Source organism: Bombyx mandarina, chromosome 08 (assembly GCF_030267445.1).
Source record: "Bombyx mandarina strain Sakado chromosome 08, ASM3026744v2".
NCBI classification, from domain to species: Eukaryota; Metazoa; Arthropoda; class Insecta; order Lepidoptera; family Bombycidae; genus Bombyx; species Bombyx mandarina.
The window spans coordinates 14,365,923-14,381,041 of NC_143215.1; the positions used below are offsets into that span (position 1 = coordinate 14,365,923).

At 41.0% G+C, this 15,119-nt stretch overlaps 2 protein-coding genes across 3 annotated transcripts in view; one reads left to right on the forward strand and one right to left on the reverse strand.

The window, feature by feature from the left end:
• Window positions 1–527: 527 nt before the first annotated feature.
• On the reverse strand, window positions 528–8,093 carry LOC114247292 (uncharacterized). The gene is made up of 4 exons (XM_028180221.2): window positions 7,700–8,093; window positions 4,882–4,970; window positions 1,786–1,966; window positions 528–720 (listed from the first exon to the last, which is right to left on the reverse strand). The coding sequence occupies exons 1-4, from the start codon at window positions 7,952–7,954 to the stop codon at window positions 676–678; spliced, it is 570 nt and encodes a 189-aa protein (XP_028036022.2). The 5' UTR covers window positions 7,955–8,093; the 3' UTR covers window positions 528–675.
• Window positions 8,094–13,212: 5,119 nt separating this feature from the next.
• Window positions 13,213–15,119, forward strand: part of Pfrx (6-phosphofructo-2-kinase/fructose-2,6-biphosphatase) — a 36,250-nt gene continuing 34,343 nt past the window's right edge. Inside the window, exon 1 of one of the 2 annotated variants that reach the window (XM_028180112.2) lies at window positions 13,213–13,441. In XM_028180112.2, coding sequence (XP_028035913.2) covers window positions 13,270–13,441 — 172 coding nt within the window. In that variant the 5' untranslated portion in view covers window positions 13,213–13,269. The remainder of the gene's footprint in view (window positions 13,442–15,119) is intronic. The other variant, XM_028180113.2, reaches the window with a different exon arrangement.

The window sequence follows — 15,119 nt, forward strand, 5'->3', positions numbered from 1 at the left end:
CCATAGACATCTACAACGTAAATGCTGCCACCCAACTTGAGATATGAATTCCAAGGTCTCAGTATAGTTACGACTACCCCGCCCTTCAAGTCGAAATGCATTACTGCTTCACGGCAGATAGGCAGGGTGGTGGCACTTACCCGTGCGGACTCACAAGAGGTCTACCACCAGTAACTGAGACTTAGAACTCATGTTTTCAAACTGTGCGGCGTCATTTATATAGGTGATGTCGATAATGTCAGTATCAAACACCCAGACCAAGAAAACGAAACATCATGCGTATGTTGGGCCGACGTGGGAATCGAATCGACGATCCTCGCAACAGTCAGGCCCGCTAACTACTGCACCACTGAGTCAGTCAAACAGAGGCAGCATCATGACAAAAAATTTAAAAGGTATTAATGAATAAATAAAATGAGTTCAAAAGTGCATTCGATAAAACTGAGGAATCTTTTTAATTTTGTCACTGACATTTGAGGTTTGTTGCCATGCACGTCTGATAAAGTTTGTTACAAAATAAACAAAACGATAAATATGTATGTACCTACATATTCATAACGCGTTTGGTTATTTGCTGATGACGATATAAAATATGAGCGTTAGTTAACAATCCATAAATCGTGGTGCATACAAGATATGAATAGGAAATCGGTTTTCAATTTTCATATTTAAAAATTACTTTGCGATCGAAGCGAGGCTGTTGAGTTCGGATTCCAGACTCTGAAAAAAATGGATTAGCTGTTTTAAACTTAAGCTATTTTTGTACGAACTTGTGGGCAATTACAATGTGAACGGCGCCAACCTTTTTGAAACACGCCTTTTCGGTAGGCAGCGTCTTGGCTCTGCCCCTGGCATTGCTGAAGTCCATGGGCGACGGTAACCACTCGCCATCAGGTGGGTCGTATGCTCGTCTGCCTACAAGGGCGATAAAAAAATGTGTTAGTAGTATTGTGTAATTTCTGCCTCGCAAAACCGCAACAGCGGTGGTGGTATACACCCATGTGGACTTACAATACGCCCTGCCACCAATACAATCGTTTAAAACTTGCAACCACACGTTCGTCCACTAGATGGTAAGTAGCTCACCGTTGCCCATGGACATCTTTTATTCCAGGGACAGAACCAAGACGCTGTTTACTATTGAACATAGATGAACCTCTTGTCTTTACTATTAACTCCCAGGATAGAATCGATAGTAGTAGATAGGTATATGTAGTTGACAAGTGAAAGTTGTTTGATCGTAGAAAAAGAGACTCAGCAAATTTTTTTTACGCCACAAATAATTGTTCAGGTATGGCGTCCTGAAATCCTTGAAATTTGGAGATTCGGGTCAAAAGAAGTTAAATTTCGCTAAAAGAGCTTACGATACTTTCCGTGGGAAAAGGATCTGACTGCATCAGATAAAACTCATGTGTATATTTTTTACTTTAGCTTTGGCCATTTTGCTTGGAACATGAGGTCAAAATCACGATTTTTATTGTATTAAGGTTTTCCTTCAAGCTAAAGCACTCTGTTTTGCGCGAGATATCGACGTGATTATGACTGTCGATGCACGGACATCGACAATAGCGCGGCGCGGGCGCCGGGAGGAGGACAGCGGCGCGGGGTCGCGGATTTACACCTTCTTCGAGACTTCGTGCAGCAACGCCACTCGCGACCCTTGCTTATTACTCTTTTTATAAATTAACCAAATATTACACCTATCGTATTAAAACAGTCCACTCTTTTATTTCATAACACCGGTCTACCCCAGAGCAGTCGAAAACAATGGCACAGTACCCATACCTGCAAATCTATTTCATCCAATGCCTCTTGCAATTCGTAAAGTCCTGGATCGTCAGGTGTAAACACCCGACACTCTTCATCAAAGAATCTCTCCATCTTCAGGCGCAGCTCTTCATCGTACCGAATGTCACGGTCGCGAACGTAAGCACTTTCTGTAGTTAACGATAACGGTTCTTGGAAACTGAAATAAAAGATCATCATTTACACACGTCATTTGTTTCCTGAATGGATCCAGGTGGATCGCAGTAATTGATGGAATAACAATGCTCCAGCTCCTTGATATTGATATGACTTCTGCTGGACAAACAACAGTAATAAAAACTGGATATATCTATGTAAATAAAAATTAAACAGATATACTGGGTGGCTTGTGAGCCCGCACGGGTAGGTACCATTAGCCTCCTAATTACTGCCGCGAAGCATTAATTATTATTAAATGATATCGGTGTGCCTGGAGTTGGAACAGCGCCCCTAGCGGCATAAGCTTTTTACTGGTGGTAGGATCTCTTGTGAGTCCGCGCGGGTAGATACCACAACCTGCCTATTTCTACCGTGAAGCAGTAATGCGCTTCGGTTTGAAGGGCGGGAGAGCCGTTGTGACTATACTCAGACCTAAGAACTCATATTTCAAGGTGGGTGGCGGCATTTACGTTGTAGATGTCTATGGGCTCCGGTAACCACTTAACACCAGGTGGGCTGTGAGCTCGTCCACCCATTTGAGCAATAAAAAAAATACTGAGAATTCCTCGCACGTACTCGCTGCAGATTATATCGAGCCTGGTAATAAATAAAAATAAATAAATAAATAAATATTTACTAACAAATCACGCCAACAACTGGTCCCGTGATAAGTTCGTAAAGAACTTATGTTACAGGTACCACCAGATAACGGAAATAAATGTAAGATTTTTATTATACACATACATATATTTAATAGAGATCCATAACCCTGGAAAAGACATTTATATTTATCATACAAATATCTTCCCTTGGCGGGATTCGAACCCGCGACCCCCTTGTGTAGTGACCATGTCACTTACCACTACACCAGACGGCCTTACATCCGCCTCAGCACCGCCATTTCCGCAACTTGGATGGTATACATGTTCTTTAGGGGTTGAAGCCTGGGAATCGCAGTCTATTTACTACAATATTACATTCAATAAAACGCCTAACAGTATAAGTCAAAGTATCTTGATTCTGGATACAAGGTTAATGAAAACTTAACCGGCATTTTCATTGAAGGGTATTTCCTCCACGGTGTTTTCCGAGCGCTACGACATGTCCTTCTTCAAACGAGGCTTGCGGAGAGTACTTTATGGTAGGCAGCGGCTTGGCTCTGCCCCTGGCATTGCTGACGTCCATGAGCGACGGTGACCACTTACCATCAGTTGGGCCGAATGCTCGTCTGCCTACAATGGCAATAATAAAAAGGGAAAAATGAATTGAAATGAATGCATAGTTTAACTATTGAAATAAACAGACATGTAAAATTATAATAACTAGAAGTCCCGCAGTAGTCGAAATTCGACTATAATTAATTGAAATTGTAAGTTTGTACACTATTATGATTGTATTTTATACTTCTATAATCACAAATTACGCCAAGACTATACTATAAAAAATATTAACAAAGGCAAACAATATTTAATCTATTCTCAATTTGACAACAGACGCCAAGAAATAAAGTTTGAGAATAAATAGTATGCATACGTGTGTGCGTCAAATACATGGTATGTAGTGTGTGTAATGTTTTCTTTATCGATTTAATGTATCTGTTATGCATTATTTTAAAAAAATATTAGCATTGTGCACTTCTTCTCTATATTCTCTATAAGTGTGGAAAATGTTATACTCCTCCGTCCGCGCAATTTTCGTAAAAAGGGATACAAAGTTTTTGCTTCATGTATTAATATATAGATAAGTTTAGACAACAATCCTTTTGTAACAATGTATCCATTGTATTTTACAAAAAGTGCCTTTCATTTATTAACGATAAGAAAATGACGGAATACTTGTGGTCTCTTTTCCTAGAAACTCGTACAAAGAAATGTTGTTTCTGTTTAAATAGTTCTCACTTTAATAGCTTATGACTAATTAATTGGTTTTGTCATTTTGTCAAAGCATGAAAGAGGAGTGCATGCGGCAGAGATGCGAATGTTGAGATGGATGTGTGGAGTGACAAGAATGGACAAGATAAAGAGTGAGTATATCAGAGGAAGAGTGAAAGTGGCCCCGGTAAGCAAAAAATTAAGGAGCGGACGGTTAGCGTGGTATGGACATGTGATGCGTTGAGAGAAGATGCATGTGACTAGGAGATATATGGAAATGGTAGTGCAAGGTAGAGGGGGAAGAGGTCGACCAAAGAAGACATGGATGGAGTGTGTGAATGACGATATGAGAGAGAGAGAGGAGTTAGTGTTGAGATGACGACTGATAGAAGAGAATGGAAGAGAAAAATTAGCTGTGCCGACCCCACCTAGTTTTTTTTATTTTTTTATTTCCCTTGTAGGCAGACGAGCATACGGCCCACCTGATGGTGAGTGGTTACCGTCGCCCATGGACTTCAGCAATGCCAGGGGCAGAGCCAAGCCGCTGCCTACCGCTAGTGGGATAAGGTGGAGAAAAAGAAGAAGTCATTATATTATTTCCGATGTTTCGAAGTTCTGTTTACAGTTTTTGTGGTCATAGACGAATTTTTATTACGTGCCTACAACTTTCTAAAATCGAAGAAAATTTCCGACCTATGCTCACAAAAAAGGTTTGAAGGTTTTTTTTCTGTGCCCTTTCTGTTATTCTTCTTCCTATTCGTGCACTCTTGACAGAGTGGTCGTGGTCATGCATCAGTCGGATACGACCTGCTCATGACTCTCGTGGGAAATTAGTGCAGTGGTTTCCCGTTGGCTTCTGCACCAGCATTTTAGGGGGTATTTGATCCCCAAGGTTTCTGACGCCTCTTCCGTACAGGTTGTCCTGACGGGTGTGTATGGTTATACCGCCATTGCTCGGTCGCCATTGCCGATGAAGGTGGTGAAGGTAGCATTCCGATCTCCCCTTACTCCCCTTCTGTCATTACAGTTAACTTATTCGTGATACCTGTATAATGAATCCAGATAGTCAGGTGGAAACGCGTCCAGAGCTGTTCTTAATTCCTCCCACGGATCACGCGTATTTCTATTCTTCAACTGTAACATAGAAAACATAAGTTTTTTAATTTAGCGTGTACGGTTTTTTATGGCAAAACGATTGGACACTGCCAAGAAGCACACGGCCTCATTTTCCACCTGATGTTAAGCATTTATCGAAGGAACAGAGAATGAATGTCACATGTTAACGTTGAAGTCTCAAAATGCATTAAAATATCCTTACGTCTGCAGAAATTAGACAGCTGACACAAAGCTCCGCAGTTTACGCGCGAAAAATATAGGCATAATTTGAGAAGCACGCCATCTTCTCGATTATGTTTAACCCTCAGACACAACCCACTGAGTTTCTCGCCGGATCTTCTCAGTGGGTCGCGTTTCCGATCCGGCGGTAGATTCTGCGAAGCAAAGCTCTTGCTAGGGTACGTATTAGCAACTTCGTCTGGTTTGAGCCCCGTGAGCTCACCTACTAGTTAAGGTTACGCTGAAATAGCCTCTCAAGGCTCACAGCTTAGGTAAAAAAAAAACAATATATTTAGGTTGGCTGTAAATTTGAACATCGGCTAATGTACATTGAGATTCTCGCGTAGTGCACAACTCTACTGGTTCAATGACATCGACCGTTGATTAGCAAACAATCAAAGATGTTGTCGTCCTTCTGACCTCGCGACCTCGATTCGTTTTTTGCAATAAACTAAGTATCGTCTTGCAATCGTGTCCAAGATTTGAGTCACGGAATAGATAATTAAAGTTACCTTAAGGAAAAAAAAGTACCTAGGGTACAAGGGTACCTTAATTATTAGTTCCGTGATTTGAGTATTTCATTTTTGCCTTATATAATTGTTATGTCTGCCCAGTTGTAAATTTTTTTTTTTGGTCAGGAGGAAATCGCCGGACTTCCGCCCTCCACTGGGGATAGAGGGCGGGGCATGTCAGAGTCGAATTGACTAAAACCTCCTGTCGCTCAACAACCAACGTCCAAACCTCGCATGAGACAGAACTCATGAAGAGGCAAAGGGGGGAAAGTGAAGCGCTTAGTGCGGAGCACATCTCTCCCATCACCCTCCCCCTCGGGACGCCGGACCGGCGGTCATCGGCGCCACGACCACCAGCCCTCTCGGTCGGCAGGCTATCCGAAGCCCGCCTAGATGGCGCCGGTTAGAGTGAGCTATCCTACGGAATACCCCGCTGGACCAGAACCAGCGTGGGTCGAGGATAGCCGGCCTTCCATCACCCGGATGCTCTTGCGTAAAACGCGTGCAGAGCAGCTTGCACGTCGTCTTCTTAGGCCCCCCTCGCCGGTCCCCAGACCGACATGTGAGGGGGGACCCGAAACACTTAGAGGGCCAGGGCTTGGGCGAGATCCGCCTCCCTGGCCCCCGCTCGACGGCGGCGGGATTGTGCGTCTCTCACGCGCCCCGCCGCCTCCTTCTGCGAGATGGTGCACTCGCAGAAATCGAGCATCGCCTTCCACGACTCGTCGTCGCCGAGCATCGATGCCACAACACTCGGCAACGACAAGTCGTTTCCTACTTTTGCGACGAGGACACGGCGCCACCCCTCCCATGCGAGGGCAGGCGACGAGCGTATGCTCTGCCGTGTCCAAGTCGCAATCACAATGGTGGCACTCTGCCGTCGGCTCGGCTCTGATCCGGTGCAGGAACTCACCGAAGCAACCATGCCCAGTGAGCACCTGCGTGAGCCGGAAAGTGAGGCGTCCTCTGTCACGATTCACCCAATCCACAAGGACCGGGTGAATCGCCTCGAGAAAATATAGTAGACTTTTATATAAAATCGAACAACGCCAGTTCACCAAAAGACATCACTTACAATGAAAAAAGGAAAAATACTCTAAGTTAACCTTGCGCATAATATTATAAGACGTATCTAGTACTTTACTAGAAAGCTTAATCTAACGCTCACTAATGTGATCATAGTATGATCAGAATTAGGTACTGTCAGTTTGTAATTATGGGCGTACAACATGCTTCTGGATACATTAAATAGAAATATTATTACAATTCTTATTGCAATGAACAGAAACCTTGACCCCATCTTTTATTGATTTATTTGTTTATGTTTTATTTATTTATTTGCCTAGATGAGTGGACGAGCTGGCGATAAGTTTACCGAAGCCCATAGACATCTACAACGTAAATTCCCCATCAACCTTGAGACATGAGTTCTAAGTCTCAGTTTTATAGTACAACGGCTAGCTTAACCTTCAAACAGAAACGCATTACTGCTTTACGGCAGAAATAGACAGGGCGGTGGTACTTACACATGCGGGCTCACAAGACATCCAATACCACCACCAGTAATAGTCTGCTAAGTTCTATGGAAAACATCAGATTTTTCAGGGTCACGTATTCCAGCAATGCTAAAGGACACTTCTTACCGCTAAAGACTCTTCTCGAACATTATTTAAAAAAATATAACACAGTACCTATAGAGTAAAATAATAATTAGTTTTCTCAGTAAAATAATAAGCAATTTATAAAAAAAAAAGATCGCATCATATCTAAATACTAGCGACCCGCCCTCGCTTCGCTTCGGAAACTGTAATTTATTATTGATTTCTCCACTATTTAATGGATGTTATTATACATATAAACCTTCCTCTTCAATCACTCTATCTATTAAAAAAACCGCATCAAAATACGTATGCGTAGTTTTAAAGATTTAAGCATACATAGGGACAGACAGATATAGTAACAGAGAAAGCAACTTTGTTTTATACTATGTAGTGATGAAATAAAAGTCACACTAACCCGTCTATACCATCCATAGTCGATTTCCGAGTCAGTCATAGCTCTGGACAATGGTAAGCTCGAGTCCAGACTCAGATGGGCGGATTCCGACTCATCGACAGTACTGTTGAGCAGGCCGTCGCTGGACGTGCTTAAGCAGTCTTCAGGCTCAGTCCAGACGTAAGGTGACAGGCTGACTTCCGGTATATCGAGTTCATTAACAAAATCATAACGATTTTTCGGTATAGAACTTAAGAACGTTTCGAACATTTCCATATTGCGTGAACTCTTTTTTAAATTATTGCTACTAAATATTTATATACTTGCGTTTATTACATTCTTTTTAATAAATAATTTGAGCAGCTAATAATCGAAAATGCATTAATTATAAATTAATAAATATTCATTGGACAACGGTTAACTTTTAAATAAATAAATATTGATTAATAAAAAGAAATAACATTCGAGAAATTTCTAGGCGCGCAACAACTATATCTATAACTATTTTTACTGGTGGTAGGACCTCTTGTGAGTCCGCGCGGGTGGGTACCACCGCCCTGCCTGTTTCTGCCGTGAAGCAGTAATGCGTTTCGGTTTGAAGGGTGGGGCAGCCATAGTAACTATACTGAGATCTTGGAACTTATATCTCAAGGTGGGTGGCGCATTTACGTTGTAGATGTCTATGGGGTCCAGTAACCACTTAACACCAGGTGGGCTGTGAGCTCGTCCACCCATCTAAGCAATAAAAAAAAAATCTAATTGTCGAACTAGAGAACGATCATGATCCTTTGATTTTAGTGAATCTTAATGTACGTACGTACGTATAGTACATATAAACAGTACAAGTATATAAACACTGTTAGGTGTTCTATGATTAGAATGTTTAAATGTATAGGTATTTACCACATAATTAACATTTATTAAAATCACCAGTAACTCTTAGAAGAAATATCTTCAAAATAACATTAATTTATAAATCGTCACTAAAAGAAATCGTGAAACCATAAGAACAGAAGTAATCAATTAATTGGATATATGACCTTTAATCTAAAGCCTGATTCAGTAAAAAAAAACAAAGAATCCTAAACATCACCACATATTTCCATTGAATTTTTCTACCACAGATTATTTAACTATTGAACTCAAATTTTAACAAGAATTTCATCATCTATTATTCTTACTAATCAGCAAGTTGAATTTCAACAGCTTAACAAAGTTCACGCGATCTAAATCACGTAGCGCACTTTTAAACTGCTCCCAATAGCGTACTGACTGTCGCTTTCACGCGTATACAACTTGAACTTATATAGTTTGGTCGATTTTCGGTTCCTACCTACGTACGTGAGCCAAGCCGCGTCGCACACTCTTTCTGGAAGCACGCTTCGGCAACTGATTATACTACGCAATAGCCTAGTTGTGAAATGTAAATAACATTACGAATAATTTTCAGTGTGCTTAGTGCGAGTTTTTAACGTTCGCGATAGCGTAAAAGTTAACTCAAATTTGTATGGAGTTGGAACGTTTGCCTACGTTTGCCGCTAGGGGCGCTGTTCCAACTCTATACAAATTTGAATTAACTTTTACGGCATCGAAAACGCTATAAAACTCGCATTAAGCACACTGAGCTTTTGACTAGTCGTGTGGTCGAATTAGAACGAAGTTCCGTCCGAAAATGCTGCTTTTGTTCGAGTACGTCGCCGTGGCCTAAAGGATAAGATGTCCGGTGCATTCGTATCTAGCAATGCAACGGTTTGCGAATCCCGCAAGCGGGTACCAATAACTTTTTTAAAATGAAATACCTACTTAACAAATGTTCACGATTGATTTCCACGGTGAAAGAATTTAATAACATCGGTTTTTTTATTTCCTACCTATACATACCCTTGAAAGGCAATTTCAGCTTCGCCCTAACATGTAGGTGAGCTCACGGGGCTCAAACCGGAGTGTTGCTAACACTGGTCCTAGCAAGAGCAGTGCTTTGCAGAATCTACCACCGGATCGGAAATGCGACTCACTGAGAAGATCCGGCGAGAAACTCGTATAATAAAAATTAAACCCGCAAAATTATAATTTGAGTCATTACCGGTGGTAGGACGTCTTGTGAGTCCGCACGGGTAGGTACCACCCACTCATCTAAGCAATAAAAAAAACGTCGAAAAACTCGATCTAGATCTAGTTTCCAGGCTATCTAGTCTCTCTTATCTAGTTCTTAACGACCTCGATGGAGCCAAATTCATCAGTTTTATCCGGTTAAATTTGCTTACGAGTTGTTTGTTACATAGCAATTTAAGAGATATCTTCGGCCACTTATAGTTTGAATATCTGGAATGAACTGCCGTCCGCAGCTCACGTATTTCATTCAATAGTTACCGGAGTCTATGGACATCAATCACATCATGAACGGCTCAACCACCCTTGAGTCATGAAGTCATAAATCTCATTTCTATGCCTTCCTAGATATACGAGCATCGGCCAATTAGAAAGTGAGTGGTTACTGTCGCCCGTGAACAACAACAATCCCAGGGATTGCTTTCAAGCCTCGTTTGAGGAAGGATGACGTAGCGTCTTGGAAAAATCCGTGAGACGGAGGTCATTCCTGTTGATGCTTAATGACACGAATGATCACTGGAAATCAACTGTGAAAAATTACAGCGGTTCGATTTAATTAGGATGAGTCAGATCATACCAATATTCCCTGTGTGTTTAGTGCGAGTTTTTTACCGTTCTCGATAGCGTAAAGGTTAATTCAAACTTGTATGGAGTTGGAACAGCGCCCCTAGCGGCAAACGTAGGCAAACGTTCCAACTCCATACAAATTTGAGTTAACTTTTACGCGATCGAGAATGTTAAACAACTCACACTAAGCACACCGATCAATAGCTGGACAAGCTCTTGTCAAAGTACGATCCTCAAAGCTGTTTGTTTACACCTTGCACCAGCTTTGCGATCAATTGCTTCCAGTAGGTATTCTTGTTTTATTATTATTGCTTAGATGGGTGGACGAGCTCACAGCCCACCTGGTGTTAAGTGATTACTGGAGCCCATAGACATGTACAATTTAAATGCGCCACCCACCTTGAATTGCGCCAATATAAGTTCTAAGGTTTCAAGTATAGATCCAGTATTTCCAGTATTTATTCCAGTATTTTCTCTCAGCAGGAACAAGCTGCCTGCAGTTACGAGTATTTTCGAACTGTTAACACTGTCTATATCATTAAATATAAATCTTAAGCTTAGTTAAAATATCTTATATCTATATCTATAAAAATGAATTGCTGTTCGTTAGTCTCGCTGGACTCGAGAACGGCTGGACCGATTTGGCTAATTTTGGTCTTGAATTATTTGTGGAAGTCCAGAGAAGGTTTAAAAGGTAGATAAATATGAAAATGCTCGGAATTAACTAAAATTAAGAATTTTGTTTTTCTTTTGATGTGTCCCCCGTCGGACAGATTCCTTTTGTATTTGTTTTAAGTATATTTTATACAAAAGTTTAGGTCTTTTATTTATCGATAGAGGCACTGCGAAGTCTGCCGGGTCAGCTAGTTTATAATAAATATGAACTCGGCTGTGTGCTACCGGATTTCAGTAGAATCATAATTGGTTGACTGTGATTTAGCGATCAATGAAAATAATGGTAAAAGGATAATCTTGGACCGGATTTGAAAAAATGCCACTAAAATGAATAAAACTTTTTATAAAATAGTTTTTGCTAATATGGATGGACAAGCTCACGGTACACCTTAAATTAAGTGGTCACCGCAACGAATAGATATATATAAAAAATCTCCACATTTACCAAATTCAAATTATATTGATTACTAGCTGACCCGGCAGACTTCGTAGTGCCTCAATCGATAAATAAAAGACCTAAACTTTTATATAGAATAAACTTAAAACAAACAAAAGGAATCCGTCCGACGGGGGACACGTCAAAGGGAAAACAAAATTGTTATTTTTATTTAATTCCGAGAATTTTCATATTTTTATACCTTTTAAACCTTCTCTGGATTTCCACAAAAAAATGCAAGACCAAAATTAGCCAAATCGGTCAAGCCGTTTTCATGTTATGTCGTGACAACGGAAGACGGGTTTCATTTTTATATATATAGATGGTGATAATTTTACTTCAATACATCGAGAGCTGAAAGGTGGCTTAAGCGATATTTCGCTTAATACGCGACATTTATCTTTGTAATTAGAGGTCCGTTTTATATTGTATTAGTATTAATAATTCGACGTTATTAATTGGGCTTCAATTATGTTAACCCCATTTAAATAGCTGAAGAAGTATTTTTTCATGATATTTTTTCCAAAATTTTAAACTTTAAATGGCTCACCATTCATTTTTTTTTATTGCCCTTTTAGGCAGACGAGCATACGGCCCACCTGATGGTGAGTGGTTACCGCCGCCCATGGACTTCAGCAATGCCAGGGGCAGAGCCAAGCCGCTGCCTACCGCTTAATACTCTCCACAAGCCTCGTTTAAAGAAGGACGTATCAAAGCGCTCGAGAAACACCGTGGAGGGGAGCTCATTCCATAGCCGGATAGTACGTGGCAAAAAAGATCTCTGGAAACGCACTGTGGATGACCGCAGTGGCTCCAGGTAGTATGGATGAACTCTATTGCGGTGGCGGGCGGTGCGATGGTAAAAACGAGATGCCGGTATCATCTCGAACAATTCCTCAGAGTGCTCCCATGGAACATACGGTAAAACTACAGAGGGAACCGAAGTCCCTCCGCAGACCCAGAGGTTCCAAACGGTCCAATTTCCAAAAATGCCACTTAGACCAAATAGCCTTTCACCTCTCGATATGAATTATTATGAATATTAGATACAATTAACACGCTATGACTTAAGGTACGCATTCCCGATCCTGTGGACAAAATGGAAAGCAGTCGACGTCGCCCCAAACACGTCATTTCGGATCCTGCTGATCCACTAACGGTGCTTCTAGGTACTTCAAGCACCGGTCACCGTTCTCGTCGAACCCGTCGCTTGCGACGAAGGGCTCGACGAGTAAATTAACCCTCTGACACAGCCCACTGAGTTTCTCGCCGGATCTTAGTGGGTCGCGTTTCCGATCCGGTGGTAGATTCTGCGAAGCACGGCTCTTGCTAGGGTTCGTGTTAACAATGTCTCCAGGTTTGAGCCCCGTGAGCTCACCTACTAGTTAAGGTTCCGCTGAAATAGCCTCTGAAAGCTCTCTGCTTAGGTAGGAAAAAAAAAGTCGGAACGCTCGCCCCAGCTCGGGCCGCAGACGTCACGTTTGCACAAACGCAATAAACTGCGACTGATTGCAACAAAACTTTACACAATAAGAATCAAGAGTCAAAACTTGTTTACGGGGCGCGAGCATCATGGCAGATCGCCCAGAAATGTAGCAGCCGATAGCGTGATGCGGAATGACGCAACAATCCTGCCCTTGCACTTGAATACCTGGGCGGCAAACGACCAGACAACTTCATACAATAGCGCGCTCGTATCAGCTGAGAAATTGATATGAGATTAATCTGTCTGACTGAACTGGCACAGCGCGCAGTTTGCCGCCCCGCGCTCGCTTGCTCAGTCATGAGTCGATAGCGCTCCCGGATGGATGTGCTTAACGGTTCGCCGTCGCTGCGACTGCGCGGCGGCATCAATAATAACAGTGACAGCAAAAAACACGAGTTGAACCAGTGCACTAGTGCCATGTCGCCGGAGACTCAGCGACTCCTGCCGCCCACTAGTGAGACTATTATGACGAAACCGTTCCCGATCCGAGGTAGCTATATTAAATCTGAGTTTCTACTAAAAATAATTCGTTTATGTGACGTTGACATCGCCTCATAGTCCCCTATTGTTGATACAACAAACGACAGCGCGCGCCGGATTGGGTGTGTGTGCAAAAAATTGCATTAGATGCGCTCTCAAGTCACCCTTCCCCCGAACCGGACAGCGGAGATTAATCGTACGATGCTCTAGTTGTTAGCTTGGAGCCGTTCACACGATAACCTTGTCGACTTAATCCAGTTATGACCGACTGACTTGTGAAAATAATATACAGAAACTCACTAGTTCAATTTGTAGAAACTTCATGTGCGTTTTTAAAATAATTCTTAGTTTTTATCCGTAAATTGAGACAAGTTGAACGGCTACTGCAGTCTGTAAACCTACGATCGAATCTCAAAGGCATTAGAATATTAAATAGCTTCGGCGCACTCACAACACGTTCTACCAGTAATTAAACAAAATAGGTTATCGCGTACGCGCATATGTCGCTATAATTCGAATACAGGGATTACTATAAACAATCCCAAAATCGAAAACAGGTCAGAGAGTTGTGCTGGGAATTTTTAACACAAAAAAACGATATTTACAATTTTTCCTTGGCTTGTTTCTACTTTCTCTTAAACTATAAAAGATCAGCTGACGCGCGGGTTCAATGGCCTCTGGGGTGCGCCTTCCAGCTGCGTTACAGGTTTTATAAAATACTAGCGGCCCGCTCCGGCTCCTCTCGGGTCTTTAACAAAAATTTCAACGATATTTGACGTTGTTTTATTTTTTTAAATAAAAGAAAACTTATTGCGGCATAACTATAATAGTTAGACATATGCTGTCACGATACTTTTTGTAAATAATAATGTGTTCTTCAAAGTCGTAGTACATTATTTTATTCTATCATCAATAGTTTTCGCAGAGCATACGATGTAAAAAATAGTTAGGTAATTTTTTTACACCTTGGGTTACATTATTGGAGATTTAGTAAGGATCCCAATTTTTTTTCAAAAAGATTTTATGTAACCCTATTTCACTCGGGAATAGTGTAGCTTCCAAACAGCGTAAGAATTTTTCAAATCGGTTCGGTAGTTTCGGAACCTATTCAATACAAACATACAAACAAATCTTTCCTCTTTATGATATTAGTATGGAAGTATAGATATAGAAGTACAGATTCACCGACTACAACATACACTCATGGTTATGAACAGCTTTCCATTCCCGAAGGGGTAGTATTTTATTCTCCTTTCGGCTTCGGAAGACCGGACGCTCTGTTTATTGGAATGATATTGAAAGTTATAGTTGGCTAAGAGGTGAAATTTGCCCAAAGAACTTCTTCAAAATTAATTTTCTGGTTAAATATTATTGACAATAAAAAGCAATAAAATGTTACAAATAAAAATAAGTTCAGAAACACGTCAGAATATCAAAATTACTACTTAAACAAAATGCATATTAGACGTTTAAGTAACAAAGTAGGTAACTAAAAGGTCCTAAAACATAATTCTATTTTTCTTTTTCTTTTTAAATATTTTGGCTTAGGAATCTCGAAATCTTTGAAAAAAAAAAAAAATTTCAAAAGACTTAGTTACTGAATTGAACATTATTTTCAAATCTTAAATTAAAAAAATCAAAAATCTCGAATGTGTGTGATGTGTGTAATGGTTGCGACGAAATTTGTA